The sequence below is a fragment of the Pelodiscus sinensis genome, chromosome 11 (assembly GCF_052426305.1).
Source record: "Pelodiscus sinensis isolate ZL-2025 chromosome 11, ASM5242630v1, whole genome shotgun sequence".
In the NCBI taxonomy this organism is placed as follows: domain Eukaryota; kingdom Metazoa; phylum Chordata; order Testudines; family Trionychidae; genus Pelodiscus; species Pelodiscus sinensis.
The window spans coordinates 29,201,470-29,219,945 of record NC_143062.1 but is presented as its reverse complement, the minus strand read 5'-3'; the positions used below and the strand labels follow the sequence as shown (position 1 = coordinate 29,219,945).

The 18,476-nt window shown below is 42.2% G+C and overlaps 1 protein-coding gene across 1 annotated transcript in view; it reads right to left on the bottom strand.

Moving 5' to 3' along the window:
- Positions 1-6,314: 6,314 nt before the first annotated feature.
- Positions 6,315-18,476, bottom strand: part of TXNRD3 (thioredoxin reductase 3) — a 39,700-nt gene continuing 27,538 nt past the window's right edge. Inside the window, exons 8-16 of the mRNA XM_075938781.2 lie at positions 16,058-16,173; positions 15,720-15,945; positions 15,369-15,461; positions 13,469-13,545; positions 12,082-12,238; positions 11,742-11,849; positions 8,684-8,779; positions 7,958-8,092; positions 6,315-7,602 (exon numbers count right to left, since the gene is read on the bottom strand). Of these exons, the coding sequence (XP_075794896.2) occupies positions 7,534-7,602; positions 7,958-8,092; positions 8,684-8,779; positions 11,742-11,849; positions 12,082-12,238; positions 13,469-13,545; positions 15,369-15,461; positions 15,720-15,945; positions 16,058-16,173 (1,077 nt within the window). The 3' untranslated portion in view covers positions 6,315-7,533. The remainder of the gene's footprint in view (positions 7,603-7,957; positions 8,093-8,683; positions 8,780-11,741; positions 11,850-12,081; positions 12,239-13,468; positions 13,546-15,368; positions 15,462-15,719; positions 15,946-16,057; positions 16,174-18,476) is intronic.

Here is an 18,476-nt window from a genome sequence, read left to right as displayed (position 1 = left end):
CCTCTAGTTTACACAGATAATTCCTTGCTAATTCCATCCCTCTCGTCTTAAAATTACTGTGCAACTGATTTTCCTAAATTAGTCTTGAACAGGGGAGTAGTAGTTACCATGTCTATGCAAGCACCCTCGTCTCAGATTAACCTACAAATACAGCCACATTTATAATAAATGCTTGCCTGTTCACAAAACAGCAAAGAAAAATGTTACTGTTCCTGATTGAGTGGCAAAAGAGATTAGTTTAATTTTAATCAGAAAATTTCATCCCAACATTAGGGAGTATCAATAAAGATGCTCATGAATAAATTCCCTTATTCAGAAGTGTGTTGAAAGTATTTAAAACAGCTCAGTGTAGACAGATATGGCCAATTGTCCCTTATTTTTTATCATTTTAAAATAAGGAAAATTACATCAAGTAAGAAAATACATCTACAATTATTGTAGGACTATAAAATATTACAGAACTAAACAACTGTGGCAAAATAAAATGTATTCCTCAACTAAGCTATCACAAATAAATTAGTAAGGATCTAGTCACAAATATGTACTAATGACTTCTATATGAACATAATTAAATTAACATATATGAAGTACAAATTTCAAAAGGGCTGAGTCTTATTTAAACTCAGTCTGATTTAAGCAATTACATTTTTCAGGTATTTTTTTGAAAAAATAGTAATTGTTACTAGTTAAATGGACACAATCTAATCAGATTGCCATATTGATTTACTGGTAGTTAAACTGTCAAGTTTAAAAATCTAATTCCTTTTTTTCTAGGCTCTTGTTTACTTTTCCCATTTAGACATTCAGAATCAATGAAATTAGTTTCCAGGTTCTCACGGATATGAGGTTTGGACTGAAAACAGTGCAGAGGAGTGTGTTTAAAAATGTTTCAGTTGAAAACTTTGTGGTTTTTTTTTCTGTGAAACATTTCTACTAGCCCTAGTTTTTACAAGTCTTAAAAAGTCTTTAATTCCCCCCCCCCCCCCCCATCTAAACTTAGTGCCAGGTTTATTTACTTTTGTGTTCCTTTAAAACAAACATTAAATGACTAATTAAGACAGATTTTCTGATGAATTTTTAAAACAACATATTGAAAGTGACTTGTTGGATGGTTCTAACTTTTTAAAGCCTATTGTTACTCTCTAAGGCTGTGTCTAGACTACAGGGTTTTTTCCAAAAAAGTAGCCTTTTTTTGAAAAAACTTTACCTGTGTCTGGACTGCAGCTGTGTTTTCGAAAGTAAATCGAAAGAATGTTGCAGTTTTTTGATCGCGGTAAACCTAATTTTACAAGGAAAAACGCCTTTTTTCAAAAGTACTCTTTCGAAAAAAGGCACTATTGAATTCAAACTGCTTTTTCGAAAGAGCGTCTAGACTCACTTTCAAAAAAGCGGCTCATTTTTTAAAAAAAAAAAATCTGCTTGTAGTCTAGACGCTGTCTTTCGAAAGAGGCTTGCAGTCTTGACCTACCCTAAGGCTACATCTAAACTACATCCCTTTTTCGATAAAGGGATATAAATTAGACACTTCGAAATTGCAAACGAAGCAGGGATTTGAATACCCGTGCTTCATTTGCATAATCACTTAATGGTGCTCTTTCGAAAAAGCAACAATTTGAAAGTAAAACCACTGTCTAGATGTGGTTCTTTTGAAAATGGCAGGCTTTTTTGAAAGATCCTGTAACCCTCATTTTTTGAGGTTTATAGGATCTTTCAAAAAAGCCTTCTGTTTTTGAAAGAACCACATATAGACCACGGTTTTACTTTCGAAATGACGCTTTTTCTAAAAAGCACTATAACGTGATTATGCAAATGAAGCATGGATATTCAAATCCCCCCTTCATTTGCAATTTTGAAGTGTCTAATTTACATCCCACTGTCGAAGGAGGGATGTAGTCTAGACACAGCATAAGATGCCACAGGACTATTGGTTGTTTTAAAGTTATAGACTAACACGACTACTCCTCTTATCTGCTCATTCTTGCTATGTAAAAGACCCATAACCACAAAACCAACTACCCAGACTATTATCCAATTCATAAAGATTATATTGAATTTGTTGGCATTTTGGGGGAATGCAGAAAAAAAACCCCCTTGGTTTTGAATAAATTCCTTTCCAGTTGCCAGAAGTTTTTCTTTAAAACAAAAAACGAAGTGTTCAAGGAAAGTAGACTTTCCATAAACTTGTCACTTGTTAGAACAAAAAGGTTTTCCATTGGAAAACTGACTGACATTTTCCAGCCAGCTCCCCCTTAAGTATCAGGCAATATTTTGAAAGCCTTTGTCCTTTTCTTCTTTATTTAAAGATAGCTTAGCTTGTGAAACTATGACACAGGCAACTACCAGCTCAGGTGTTACTAACAACAAATTGCAGTAGTGAAGCTATAATTACAATCAAAGACTGTGGCATAAACTAATCTAATGTTTTCATATTTACACTAGCTATAGTTACTAACATTTGTAGAGTACATTTCTTCCACTTATTAGTAAAACGTGCATCTTTGGTATTTATTCATTGCTTCAAGAGAAGATGCATACACAGACTCAACCTTGATTATAAAGCAGATACAAGACCCAACATTGTTTTGACTAACAACAGACTTATTAATGTAGTTGAATTTGTTTCCAGATATAAATAAATCTGTAGATTTACTAATATGAAAGTGCAAGATTAAGTGTTTTGAGAAGCATTTTACAAGAATGCATCTCCTTTGCTATGAATATTACAGTATCTGAATTTAAACATATAGTACAGTGATTGCCATCCATAGCCAATCCCTAAGCTAGATGTAGCTCATATTCTAGATGTATTTAAGTTCAATTGTCAAAAGAAAAACAAATGAATTGTAATCCTATGAACTTCTGATGAAGGTCAAGAGTGCTTTCATGAATGAGAGTATGGCACTAATTTACTAGAAGAGAAATTAGTAAATAAGGTAAATTACTAATTAGTAAATTAGTAAACAAGGCTTAATATCATGAATAACTGCTTAGGTTACAGTTTATCAAAATAGTCTTCAAATTCTAGGATACTTCCCGAACTACAGGATAAAAATAAAGGTAGTAAATTTCACTTTTAAAGTTTCTTAACCCCTCAATTACTAAACTGATATGTTAAGAGTTTTGCCCCAGTAGATATTAACCACAGAAACCAAGCCCTGGTCTACACAAGGACTTTATTTGGAAATAATGCCCAGATCCCTATTTTGTTACAGATTTTTAGTAAGCCATAACAGGGCACAACTTATGTGACTTCTTTTTGCCTGCAAACCTGTCTGCGACTTTTACTAAAAAATCTGATGAATGATCCAGATTTTGATGTTGGAAAGAAGGGCCTGCTGAAGATATCATGCTTCCACTGCAGATCTGGTATCTCCTTTCTTGTGAAGTTCAGGCACTGCCATTCAACATCCAAACTGCAGGAAGGTGAGACTCAACGCTAGTTCAAGAAAAATGTTGTTGCAGAGAACTGCATACCAGTCGGAGTAATAACAAGACCATTAACACCATGCTCACCAGGATAACTGAGTTTTTATTTCTAAAATTGATTCCTTTACATAATCACATTTGATGGAACCCTGATCTCTTCCGCTTACAATGATCTCCATTCTGATCTCATGCTGCCATTCTGATCTCCACTTTAAAGATAAGTGCCACTGATTAATTGCTACAAGCAGAATATTCCTTGTGAGCAGACTGATACTATTTTAACATTATTCTTTGTACAAACTATTGTAGACTTCTCAGCCACTTCATTCAATATGCAGAGGCCAATTATACGAGTACAGGCAGTCCCCGGGTTACGTACAAGATAGGGACTGTAGGTTTGTTCTTAAGTTGAATCTGTATGTAAGTCGGAACTGGCGTCCAGATTCAGCCGCTGCTGAAACTGATCAGTTTCAACAGTGGCTGAATCTGGACGCCAGTTCTGACTTACATACAGATTCAACTTAAGAACCCCAGGCATCCCAAAGTCAGCTGCTGCTGAAACTGATCAGCGGCAGATTCCAGGAAGCCCGGGGCAGGGGCTTCCTGTAGTCAGCCACTGGTCGGTTTCAGCAGCGGCTGACTTGGGGACGCCTGGGGCAGAGCAGCTGGGGTGCTGCTGGGTTGGTCCAATAGCGCCGCCGCTCCTTGGCGCTACTGGACCAACCCAGCAGCACCCAAGCTGCTCTGCCCCAGGCATCCTGATTCAGCCGCTGCTGAATCTGACCAGCAGTGGCTGAATCAGGACGCCTAGGGCAGAACAGCTGGGGTGCTGCCCGGTTGGTCCAGTAGCGCCCAGAGCGGCGCTACGGGACCAACTGACAGCGCCCCAGCTGCTGTACCTCAGGTGTCCGGAGCAAAGCCACAGAGCACGGGGGCAGCGGGACAGCCCAGACGCGCCGTGGCTGTCCTGCTGCCCTCGGGCTCCGTGGCTTTGCTCCCCGTCCCCCTGGTCTGCAGACCAGGGGGACGGGGAGCAAAGCGGCGGAACACGCGGGCAGCGGACAGCCCAGACGTGTCTGGGCTGTCCGCTGCCCGCGTGCTCAGCGGCTTGGCTCTGCTTTGCCCCCCCCCCCGTCCCCCTGGTCTGCAGACCAGGGGGACAGGAGGCCAAAGCAGAGCCAAGCCGCGGAGGGCGCGATCAGCTGACAGCCCAGACGCGTCTGCAGACCAGGGGGACGGGGGGGGCAAAGCAGAGCCAAGCCGCGGAGCGCGTGGGCAGCGAACAGCCCTGTCCGCTGCCCACCTGTTCCGCTGCTTTGCTTCCTCTCCCTGGTCTGCTGGAGACCAGGGAGAGGAACGGCCCCGTTCGTAATTGCGGATCCGACATAAGTCGGATCCACGTAACTCGGGGACTGCCTGTACTGACATATTTTATTAAGGCTCCATTTAAATTGTTTATAATGGATTGATATAAGAATGTTAAAAATGTGGATAACAGTATATATACAGTGTACATGTGCATTAGAACTTAATAGGTTTGCTTATTTCTAGAGCTACTAGGACAATGCATAATCTATTAACTGATCTTTAACACCCACCCCCACCTGCCCTTTCCTGCCATCATTCTGCCCTCCTCTCCCCCCCCCCACAGCACCTTGTCCCTAAGGACATTGCTTCAGAAAAAAAAAATCACTGGGGGAAGAGGGAATAGAGGGAAGGAGCCTGGCGCAGCGTGGCAACAGCTGTCATGCCCCTCTCCTCCACATGCCACGTGGTGCCATAAGCCATGGGGGAAATGTAGCAGACTGGGAAAGTACTCTCGCTCCGCTGCACCCCACTTCCTGGTCGCTTGGCAATCCCCGAAGCTCTGTCCTCAGGGATGCACTGCCATGAAATGGGGAGGGGGAAGAGAAGAGGGCAGGGTGAGGGTGAGAAAAAGAAAGGCTTGTGGGTCAGTAAGAGAAAGCCCTTCTCCTCTCGAAGTCCTGGGCCAGAGGGCACAATCATTCCAGCTAGGGATGGCCTGCTGGCCAGAGTTTGAGACCCCTGTTTAAGAGCAATAACTTCTGAAATCTGTTTCTTCTGCTTGCTCCTCCATTCAGAGAGATTCTGCATGGTTGGAAGTTATAATTTGAATTGCCACTCAGTTCAAACAGATGTTCCACACAGAGCTATGTATAATTTCATTGATCCTCTTTTAAGCTGTTACAACTGAATGACCTGCACAGATGGTAACCATGTAAAGCTGCCCAGATAGGACTCATGCTCAGTATGCAAGGTATGTACCAGAAATAATCACCACTTCAGCAATGAACTAAACGTTGAATCCCAATCTCAGGTGAGAAATATTTATATAGGAGAGCTGAAAAAGAAAGGCCAGAGTTCCACAGCAAGATAGTACTATCAATTCAATAGACCATCCTGTTTTGTAATTAATGTGTAGTGCTTTATGGCACTTGTACACAGAGTTGGGTGCTTCTCACCCCCCAAGTCAATCCCAATTGATATGAAAACCAGATGACCAACCTGCTCTTAGTGGTTTAGTACCTTTTGCTATAAGTGTTGATGTGAACAATCTAGTCAAGTTTCTTAAGCATATTTTATATACGTAACTTCAGCTGCTGAAGTAATGCTTAATCCTGAAGCGCATCTAGTTCCTACAGATTATAGTTCCATTGGTGCTGTGTTCTTCTCCACTAAGTTTTAGTATGCAGAGACTGGTCCCTCCATGTGAACAGACTGAGTAATAAATGATTGCATCTTTCTAAGAAGTGTCAAAAGAGATCCAATACATTGGCTTCCAAAAAAGCCTATGATACACAATCCCTTCTATCAAGGGCAGATACTATATACATGTAATATATCTTTATCAAAGAATCTGACACATATGCAATTGTTCATTTATTGAATTTGAAATTTCATGATACAACATAGATTAAAAACTATATAATACAGTGTTCAAAACAGTCTAGGACATGTTTCCCAAAATAACATGAGAACAAAGGAGAGCAGCTTCAATCTGCTGACTATATAGGAGATACACAGGGCATGATAGCACAAGTCACTGTTCTCTGTTGCAACATCTTTAAAATCTGTAAAGTGGATTTTACTGCCTATTGTGTAGCAATTTCTCTCCTACTGTATTAATGGAACAGATAATATGGGATGAGAAAGAGACCATAATATAGATGCCAATTTTATCAAATAGTTCAGAATTGTGATTACTTTTACATGTAGTATTTTACATGTTGGGATAGAAAATAAACAACGCTGTCATCACTGATTAAGCTCATGGACTGCAAGGACAAATACTGACAACTTTTAGGAGCTTTTTCAATGTGCTTCAACTGGGACCCACAAAATTCCTATTTTTAATAATCTTGTGACTCAGAAAGATATTACTAGTTATGGTGGTAAAGCAATGAAGACGACAGACAAGATCAGAACATTCTCTAGCCTGTAACTTATTTGGTATTTGAATCAGGTCTTCAGAAGTTAAATGCTAGTGCATTAGTTTACACTGACTAGCATCTGTATTTGATTTGACCATTTATTTAAATTAACTCAAGAACAGCATTAAAATACATGTTAGTCACTGCAAACACACAAATGATCCAACATGAATTGTAAAATGAGCTGATGGCAAGAAAAATCCAAGTTACACATTCTTTCTTATGTCTAAAGCATTCATAGAAAACTCACTGGGGTACATAATGAGTTAACTTTTAAATTAATTATGCAACTGTAAAGCTCCTTCAAAAAGAAGCTCAAGTTTTCTGACCAGGACATAGAGGTCTCCTAAGTTTGCAAGGCAAGTCATCAGTTGTAGCTCACCCCAGAATGGGGTTCTGAGCCAAAACTTCAAAAAAACACTTAACGTGCCACTTCCAAGCAAGTCAGGATTTATAGTTAACATTTTCCCTGCTGTTTTACTCTTTCTATTGCCAACACTATCTACTGAGGAAGCTTAAGAAATGCATCATTTCTAGTTGTAATAAATTGATGCTACTGCTGTTTTCATTTATTTTACTCAAGTGTATTTAGTACTTCTGAAGCCTTCCAAAGAGATAAGTGCACATGACAAGAAACAGATACAAACAGCAGGGTTTAACCTCAGCAGCCTGTCTGAGTGATCTCTTTTCCGGAAGATTTTGTAATTTCCATTGTCGTGAATACCTGTAAGAAAACCAAAACACAAACAATTTACCTTTTGGATTTATTAATGCCTTGTGCAGTAGTCTAAATGGCTGTTTGCCCCTTATACAATAGCACAAGTGAGGCTTCTACCAAATGTCTTTCTATGTAAGCTAGATGAAGACTACATAACTAGTTATTTACAAGAAATTTCAACTTTGTATATTTAAAAGCCCTAGTAACACTGGATTTCCCTCAAAGTTCAAAATAAAAGATTTAATGTGATAATATTTTAGATAATATTTGAGGGGAGTTACACATATTCAGGAAGAGAATAAATCACAGGGTTAAATATTAACTAACTCCTGGTTTGAATAAGTTGAAATTTCCCCCTTACCTCTGCACACGTTGGATGTATACCTATTGTTTCATCAAGTAATTCTTTTGTGAGTCCACATTTCATTGCTGCACCAAAGCCTTGGGTAATTTCTCCAGCATTGGGTCCAAGAACATGAAATCCTATCACTCGGTCCTGTTAAGAAAAGAAAAAGGAAAAGGAAAAGAAAAAGGAAAAAGAAAAGAGAAAGGAAAAGAAAAAGAAAAGAAAAGGTCAGAGCAAATTAGGCCTTGTACTGGTAAAGTGGCATATTCAAATTTGAAGAGCAACTTCTAGTTGTCTTAAGATTTGTCTTGAAATGAATTGAGTCAATAGTACACTTGGCACAAGTCAACCTGCTCTGAAGCATCTATAAGTCAGACCAGGGAGATGCGGAGCAGCTTTTCTCGCCCCGGAGGTCACAGGCGGCAGGACCGCGGTGCATCTGGGCGGTCCCTCCGCCTGCGTCCTCCGGGGCGAGAAAAGCCCCATTCGTAAGTACGGATCCGACATAAGTCGGATCCGCGTAACTCGGGGACTGCCTGTATCTTGTGGATTAAAAGAACAAGTTTAAGTTCTTAATAAAATATCCTTGTTACTGCATTAATAGAAAGTGTCTGGAATTCACCATGAACCAAGACCCTGGCCTCAAGTCAATCACTAAATATGTTCTTGAGTCTGTAGCCTAGAAATTTTACTTCTGAGGATAAACATCTGTGGACACAAATTTCAATGTATAATACTTACACCATCATGTTTATTGCAGATTATCTTTGCAAAGCAAGTATTATTGTCTCGGCTGGGTACTGTCCATTCCAGAGGCCAAAACAAAGTGTGATACACCTATAGGGGGCAAGAGGAAGTAGTGTTAAGCATGATTAAAATATTTTAATTTTAGTCTGTTTTATAAGATTCCCAGTTTGTACCACAACTTTAAACTGCTAGATATCGATTTCTCTTTAACATTTGATGGCATTACTCTCCAATTTCTAACTGAGTTTATCATCTTCACTCACTCGTATCTTCCAAATGAAAAGTTTATATGTAGGGTGCAGCTAGTGGCATTACCTATTGAGCTTGCTCAACACTTCCCAAAATATCCAGTTTTTTTCAGTTACCTATAAAACATTTTGGTGGCAGTTTTCCATGCCTGGTATCTTCCCCAGGCTGATTTTTTTGGGAACTGTCAGTCAAACCAGTTCAGCTATTTCTGGAAACAAGGATAACTCTGCAAAGCACTAGTGCTCCCCATGCTTTTAGGGATGCAAGGAGTCTCGTTTCATGTGCTCTCAATTAGAATCTCTAGCTGGCACCCAGGCAGTGTGGAAGTATACTCTGTATCTGAGTCAGATGGCTCGGAAACCGAACCTATGACATTATGGGGGAAGGGCTGAGGTAAAGACTGCCACTGACTTGCAAGGAGGCAAAGTCTAGCAGCTAGGGGAGGAAAGATCCCATTGTCAAAGTGTCCCACTACTCTCTAGTGCTGATCATTAACAATACAGTGGGGTAGCTGTGTTAGTCTGAATCTGCAAAAGCGGCGAGGAGTCCTGTGGCACCATATAGACTAACCGAAGTGTTGGAGCATAAGCTTACATGGGCAAAGACCCACTTTGTCAGAAGCATGTCTGACGAAGTGGGTTTTTGCCCACAAAAGCTTATGCTCCAACACTTCGGTTAGTCTATACGGTGCCACAGGACTCCTCGCCGCATTAACAATACATTAACTGATAAGTTAATGCTTATCAGTTTGTTACCTGTTAACCTGTGCCCTCCCCAGCTTTGCTCCTGAGGAGCTGGCTGCCCTGTGTTGTGGGCTCTAAGCCCCAATCCTGGGGTGCCAGCTCTACTCCCGGGGAGCCAGCTGACCCATGCAGACTAGTACCCTGGTCGTGGGAGTTGCAGCGTGGGTTAGTCAGTTCCCTCGGAGTGTGGCTGGCTCCACCATCCTTAATTCCTCCCAGGTAAAACCGTTAACTACGTAACCAATAAGATTAACAATTACATGGTTATTTTAAAAGGCTTTGTTTTACATCCCTAGTCCAGAGGATTACAACTGAATACTGTTATCAGTTATTCCGTTAGCTCAAGTGGCAGAGGGCTGTATGTGCCAACCCTGCTGCTGAACCATGTGGGTTTAGTGCCATATGACAGGATTTCAGTTCTTATTTCTCCTTCTAAAAAGGCTAGGAAATTATACAAAAGAACGACATTAGGAGAACAGTAAAGTTGCAAAGTCAAGCACTCAAAAGATAGGCAGGAAATGACAGAATAAGGCTATGTAACTTATCTCACTACCCTTATGTTTATTCAGTATGTAGTCTTAAATTATACTAGGGGGCTGCCCCTCAGAATACTATGCTCATCAAGGGAGGAGGCAGGAGCAGGCTGGGGGTGCCGGGTCTCAGTGGAAAGGGTGTGTGAGGACGCTGGGGGTGCAGGTTCTCGGCAGGGTGCTGACTGAGGGGGCTGGGGCCACCTTGGCGCGCCAGCCTTGCCCCCTCTCAGCCGAGGTCCCACACCTCTACCCCTCACTGACTACCTTGCCGAGCAACGGGAAAAGCCTCCTTTAAAAATGTCCCTGCTCTACTATTCCCCCAGCCAGGGAACAGGCAAAGGAAGTGGCAGGACATGGGGAGCCTTGGGGTTCCCCTCCAGGAAGCTGGCGGTGGTGCTCCAGCCTCACCCCTCCACCCACGAGGATGAGGGGGAAGCAACTAGTCGAATCACTATTAGCCAACTAGTCGCTTACATCCCTGTTCTGAAGACAGAATTAATAGTTTGCTCCTAGGTTTTTTTATGGTGCTCATCACTACAGTGATTGCTTCACTCAGACTGAGTTTATGTTTACAACATGCCTGTGAGATCAGTGGTATGAACTGTTTTTCTGCAGTCCCCTGCCTCGCCTCACCATACACAATTTAACTGTTGACACCAATGAGGCAGGGATAACTCCAGATTAGTTTCTCACTACATAACCCTTATTCAGTCCCATACAAGGTCCCTCCTATGCACTAAAATGAGACTTGGATTCTATGGTAGAAGTACATGATCACCTACATTCAGACCCTTTGTCATGCATATGCACAGTTTTGATTATGATTTCACTGGTAATTAGTTCTGGCATTTTCTAACTTTTGAACATGTGGCTATGAAGCCTTAATATAGTTCGAGTAAAATATAAGCTTTGCCATTGTTATGTTTTTGTTTTAAGCACTCCTATTAAAATCTGTTTAAACTTACTTCATGATGTTTTATACGTTTTTTCCACTGGTTTCTGTTTAGTGCCAGCTGCCTAAGATGCTATAGTTGCTGCAGATGCACTTCAAATACTGTAGTTTACACACAGTATTTAAATTGCATCTGCAGCAACCAGATATTTTAGGTAACTGGCACCAAAAATTATAGTATGAACCTGCAAAGCACTGTGGTACACAAAGGGATGAATAAATACTGATTCAAAGAACTTTCCAGCCACTGTTCTAGTGAAGTGAAATTACCTTTCCTCATTCAATTTGGATTCTCGTACTCCAAAAACTTTATGGGATTATATATCTAAAGGCAAATGCTTCCAGATTCGAGACACAAGGTGTGAGAAAATCTTTTATTGGACTAACCTCTGTTGGTGAGACTAGCTTTGGAAATTGTCAGACGTCTTAGAAAATACTTGACTAATGCTGATGACACAGGGATATTTAAATAGGGATTTCCTCAATACTTGTAATGTTCATTTCAACCAGTAGCTTCAAGAGAAAATAGCACATTTAAACAGGCAACTTAGAAAATGGAAACTTCAGAATCTCACCTCTAGGTTGTCCTTTCCATATTCTTCAATGGCTCTCTCTTCAGGTAATCCACAACAGCCATACTCCAAAGGAGTAAACACTGTAGTAGGTACATTGACATAGTCACACTAAAATTAAAAGAACACAGTTTTCTTTATATGAACATGTGCATATGACTGGTGTAAAGATAAAAACATCCCTTTTTTAAATAAGGGAAAAAGCTGCAGCATTAAATTTCATTTGTTTACAAACACTTGTCATAATAGCACAAGACCCAAGATTCTCAGACAACAAATGCAGTCTGTGAGGTAAATACAATGGTGAAACTAAAGAGAATATTCTCATAGAATATGATCTTACCTTTATAAAACTACCACCAAAAAGCCTGCGAGCTAGTAGCTTGCCTGCCTGAATTGCAACTGGGGTAAGTTCAAGTTTCCCATCCAAGATATCTCCAATAGCATAGATGTGAGGCACATTGGTTTGTTCCTCATCATTTACAGGTATTTTCCCATTCCTTTGGGAGGGGTGTGTGTGTGAGGGGAGAGATGGGAGAGGAAGAGAGGGAAAAAAAGCAAGCGTACAACAATAATCAGATCATACATTCTCAGTTCAGTTTGAGACCTATTCTACTACATGGAAACACTAATACTTTCAGGTGTTCCTCATAAGAAAGAGCTAGAAGTATTTATGCCAGCTCTAGTTAGAGTGTAAACTCCTTGGGCCACACTGACTTTTCCTCCCATACAGTGCCACACAGTCAGTATTTAATGAGCCAGATTCTCATCTCTGTCAACACCACCACCACCATTTGTGAGAAATAAGGATCTGTCCTTCTATTTGACTATTATATAGTTTGCTGAAATAATATACTGCTCCCTCTTAAGCAAAAGAGTACTCTGTTGGCACAGATGATAAGCAAAGCATTCAAGCTATTTAGCCCATGCGCTCTGTTGCTTTGTTCATAATGCTAATTTAATCTGGTTAAACCAGAAGACTGAACTCAGGGTTCATCTATATAAAAAAAATGAAACACCACAAGCCAACCTTAAACAAGCAGATTGCTAAGCCATTTTAGCATTGCAAGGGACAAAAATGCAAGTATAAAGCTTGAGTTTAATGGGCATTCCCACTAAATCTCACATTAGCAAGTTAAGTTTTTTTTTTAAAGATCAGTAAATAGCCATGTAACAAAGGGATGAAAAAATATTTATTGGATTATAATTAAAGTTTACAGACTGGCAAAGCAAGAAAAGTTGCTTGAGAACTTAGTTCGATTTACTGAGGTTTACTCTGTATATTTTGACATTTCAACTGTTGTAAATCTAACCTTTTGAATCTCAGTTACTACTGTCTTTAAACTCTCTACTGTCTGACCCTCAAATTTCCCATAACTGAATATTAAATAAAAAAACCACACACACTAAAAATTCTCTGTGAAAATTTAAAAAAAAAAATAAAGTTTGTCTATCTTACTCACAGGTCAGTGAAGCAGACGCATTACTGACTACTTCAAATTAATATATACCACCCACCCACTTAAAATAGTGATTTCTATAAGAAGGATACCTTTTAATGTGGTAACACTCATGCTCCCTTTTCTTGGGGCAAGAGCATGAAGATTTTCAATCTCTTAACTGACAAATATCAGAAGCAGGAATTTCAAATTCACTATCAACTATGACTAGTAGGGTTAAGAAACAGAGTAGTCCTGGAGGGAATGTACAACATAAATTATGATACTCACTTTTCATTGATTTTGACACCAATCTTATCTAAACCAATGTTTCTGGTACAGGCATCACGACCAATGGCTATCAAAATCTGCAAAAAAGAAAAAAAGCTCTCAGAGGGGTAGCTATGTTAGTCTGTAACTTTAAAAACAATTAACAGTACTGTAGCACCTTAGACCAACAAATATCTCATTTCATTGAAAACTAAGCAAGGGGACAATTGAAGCCACATACTTAAGTAACTTGAAGACATGAAGGTTTCAGTAGTAAGCCCAATTAGTTCTAACAAGATGATAGAAACAAAAAAATTACTTTGACACTAGAATAATGGTAGGAACTGACAAATGATGACATATAAACACCATATGCAAAAATAGTCCAACTCCTAGTAGGGCAGTTAAAGTTTCAGCAATTCTGTGGACAGGGTCATAACAAAATAATACTGTAAACTTCTGATAATCTGGCACCTTTAGGACCCAGGGGGTGCCAGATTATCAGATATGCCGGACTATCGGAAGGGGGGGGCTATGAGGGGTCTGGGATGGGGGAATGCCACCCCAGACCCCGCATAGCCCCCCCCTTCCGATAGTCCGGCTCTGCCCCAGGCATCCCTGATTCAGCCGCTGCTGGTCAGTTTCAGCAGTGGCTGAATCCAGACGCCTGGGACAGAGCAGCTGGAGTGCTGCCGGGTTGGTCCGGTAGTGCCAACCCTTGGCGCTGCGAGACCAACCCGGCAGCACCCCAGCTGCTCTTGTGGACGCCTACGGCAGAGCAGCTGGGGAGCTGCTGGGTTGGTCCCGCAGCACCGCTCCTCGGCGCTACTGGACCAACTGGCAGCACCTCAGGTGCTCTGCCTCAGGTGTCCCCAAGTCAGCTGCTGCTGAAACTGACCAGCGGCTGACTCCAGGAAGCCCAGGGCAGAGCAGCTCTGCCTCAGGCTTCCTGGAGTCAGCTGCTGGTCAGTTTCAACAGCAGCTGAATCGGGATGCCTGGGACAGAGAAGCTGGGGCGCTGCCAGGTTGGTCCCGGCAGCACCACACCTCGGCACTGCAGGGACCAACCCGGCAGCACCCCAGCTGCTCTGTCCCAGGCGTACCCATGTCAGCTGCTTCTGAAACTGATCAGGGGCTGATTCCAGGAAGCCGGGGCAGAGCAGCTCTGCCTCAGGCTTCCTGGAGTCAGCCACTGGTCAGTTTCAGCAGCAGCTGAATCGGCGACAGCTGGGGTGCTGCGGGGTTGTTCCCGCAGCCCCGAGGAGCAGCGCTACGGGACCTACCCGGCAGCACTCCAGCTGCTCTGCCCCCGGCTTCCCCGATTCAGCTGCTGGTCAGTTTTAGCAGCGGCTGAATCGGGGAAGCTGGGGGCAGAGCAGCTCCAATGGTCTGGCTGCCCAGAGCACTTCCGGGTTCCTGATGGTGCTGGACTACCAGGAGTGCCAGACCATCAGATGCTGGAAGATTGGAGTTTTACTGTATTGAAATCTTTTTTTCTATGGTATACTGACAACTCTGGCAGGTTGCCAAAGTTATCGAATTTCTTATTGTTCTTCCTTTTCAGTGTTTTCAAATAATATAAATGGATTGAAGAGCTTTAATGATCATTAACATTACGCTCGGATACATGTTTGTGAGCATCATTTAGTGGAGGGATGGGGAACCTCTGGTGCACTAGTCACATGCAGTTCAAAGATTAGCTGCTGGTGAGCCCAGAGATTGTTTACCTGAGCATCCGTAGACTTGGAGCCCTGCAGTTTCCAATGGCTGAGGTTCACCGTTCTTGGCCAACGGAAGCTGCAGAAAGCAGCATGACCAAAGGCTCACCTTGAAGAACCGCATACTACCCATGGGGCCAGAGGTTCCCCATCTCTAATTTAGTGTCTGATAACAGTGATATCTGAATTATAAAACTGCTTACAGTATTATATTCTCCTTCAACAATTTCTGTTCCTTCAGTAGATTGTGCTACCACTTTCAGTCTTCCTGGCATTCCTTCCTCCAATCTTTCAATCTGTAGGAAAGAATTCATAATCTTAGTTGTTACCTTAACCAGCAGAGCCTTATTGCACTGTCACAATACACTCTTCGTGAATGTTCAGCTATAATAAAATGCTTTAATATAAATGCATGGCTACACAGAATTTTCAGCATTCAGTAGAATTCTTTTCACAAAAGACATTTTATCACAAAAAACTTGTATTCTGTATAATTTGTTCAGGTTGACTCATTATTTAACAAGAAAGGAGAGGAAAAAAGTGGAAATACTTGCCTGAATGGGTACAAATTTCCTGATGAATTTAACACCATGACTTTCCATATAGGCACCTGATCTCTCTGCCATTTCTTGGTCAAAGCCTCGAAGAAGGATGGAGCGCACCATAATTGTGACATCCAAACCAATGCCAGCAAGAAATCCGGCACACTCCAGAGCCACATAGGAGGCACCCACAATTAGAGTTTTGCCAGGGCAGTAAGGCAGGGAAAAGAGGTCATCACTGAAAAGAATCACAGTAAATATTATAACTTCTACAATTTAGCTTTGTTTCAATTTGCATGAGCAAAAGCAGACATTAGATAAGTCTTTAACGAGACTAACATCTCACTCACCTAGTAATGCAGTATTCCTTATCTCCAGGGATACCCAAATATCGGGGTCTTTCCCCTGTTGCTAAGACAAATGTCTGTGCTGTGTGAAAGGTTTCCTGTCCTTTCCTGTTGGTTGCCTGAGATACAGGGGAAAAAAAAAAAAAGTTACAGAGCTATTGTATTCTTAGGTGACAGGAAAGTTATTCCTGGCAAAAGGCATACTGCCAACAAAAAAAACCTCAACTTTATCAAGAGGTTGAAAAAATGCAATAGGATTTAGAAATGAGTTTTGATGACAGATGGATGCAAGTGAAAACCATTATATTGTGGAGTTACTGGGCTACATTGTACAAGGATTTCTTAAGAGTGACATCTATTATTTATTGGTTTATATGAGGAAATACATTAGACTACCTTCCCCATTCTAGTTGCATTGAATAACAAAGTGATTAGCTGTCTTGGGCAGGGCTCAGAAGGTTTATGGTAATAAGACAGATTTACAATTAAGTTTTACATTAGTTATTTAGGAAGGAAGTACGCTGTAAGTTTCTTCAACTTGAAAAAAAAACAAGTTCAACAGTGGAGCTGCATCTATACTACAAGCCTCTTCCACAAGAGGAAATGGAAATGGAACGCTCATTTGCATTTCCTCTTCGGATCCCTTTTGCACAAAAAAAGAGCTGCGTAGGGCTCAAGGAAGAATGGCTCTTGTGCAAAAGGGGGTTTTAGCTCAAAAGGGATCCAAAGAGGAAATGCAAATGAGAGCACAACATATACTAATGAGCACTCCATTTGCATTTCCTTTAGCGGAAGAGGCTTGTAGTATAGACGCAGCCTGATACTAGTGGCAAAACACAGTTATTCAAGTAATTTTGAGGCTTCTGTAGGAACAGTAGGCTAAAAAAGTGCTTTAAGATAGACTGATACATTAGCTAGGAAGAAAAAGACAGTCAGGGTATGTCTACACTACAAAGATAATTCGAACTAACAGACGTTAGTTCGAATTAACTTTGATAGGCGCTACACTAGCAAACCGCTAGTTTGAACTTAATTCGAACTAGCGGAGCGCTTAATTCGAACTAGGTAAACCTCATTCCACGAGGACTAACACCTAGTTTGAATTAAGTAGTTCGAATTAAGGGCTGTGTAGCCACTTAATTCGAACTAGTGGGAGGCTAGCCCTCCCCAGCTTGCCCTGGTGGCCACTCTGGGCACCACCAGGGAAACTCTTCTGCCCGTCTCCCGGCCCCGGAGCCCTTAAAGGGGCACGGGCTGGCTACGGTGCCCGTGCCAGGTGCAAGCCTGCCAGCACTCAGCCAGCAGACCCTGCACCTGGCACGGCTCGAGCTAGCCACCCACTGCCACCCAGCCCTCCGCCTCTTCCCGGGACCAGGCTGGTGGCTCCCGGGAGCCTGCCCAGGTCTGCAAGAGGCAGGCGCTCGCCTGGCCTAGTGCAGACATCGTGGACCTCATCCACGACCTCCACACTAGGCACTGGAAAGTGGCCGTCTAGGGCAGGATAGCTGCCAGCCTGGCTACCCAGGAGCAGGTATGCATGAAAATCAAGGTGGTCCACTGAGACCCCTGACCCTGAGCTTAGAATGGCCGTATTGGGTCAGACCAAAGGTCCATCTAGCCCAGTAGCCTGTCTGCCGACAGCAGCCAACACTAGGTGCCCTGGAGGGGATGGACCAAAGACAATGACCAAGCCATTTGTCTCGTGCCATCCATCTGCAGCCTTCCACAAACAGAGGCCAGGGATACCATTTCTACCCCCTGCTAATAGCATTCCATGAACCCAAACTCCATGACTTTATCTCACTTCTCTTTAAACTCTGTTCTAGTTGTAGCCTTCACAGCCTCCTGCAGCAAGGAGTTCCACAGGTTGACTCTTTGCTTTGTGAAGAAGAACTTTCTGTTATTAGTTTGAAGCCTGCTACCCATTCATTTCATTTGGTGTCCTCTAGTCCTTCTATTATGGGAAGTAATGAAGAACTTTTCTTTATGCACCCTCTCCACACCACTCATGCTTTTATAGATCTCTATCATATCCCCCCCCCGTCTCCTCTTTTCTAAGCTGAAAAGTCTCTGTCTCTTTAGCCTCTCTTCATATAGGACCTGTTCCAAACCCCTGATCATTTTAGTTGCCCTCCCCTCTCCCACCCTCTCTTTTCCCCTCTCCCACCTCCTTTTCCCAGTCTCCCCGAGTTTTGTTCAATAAAGAGAGTTTCTATTTTTGTAAACACCTGTCCTTCATTTTGTACATCAGGAAGGGGGGCTAGGGAAGGGTAAGTGGAAGGAGGTAAGGGAGGAATGGGGTACGAGCCCCTGATGGGGAGGACTGGGGTGGCTCTGCAGGGTGGAAGCTCTCCTGCAACCCCCCGACTGACTCCCCTGCCCGGATGGCAGACTGCGGCAAGTGCAGCTGGGCTGATGGCAG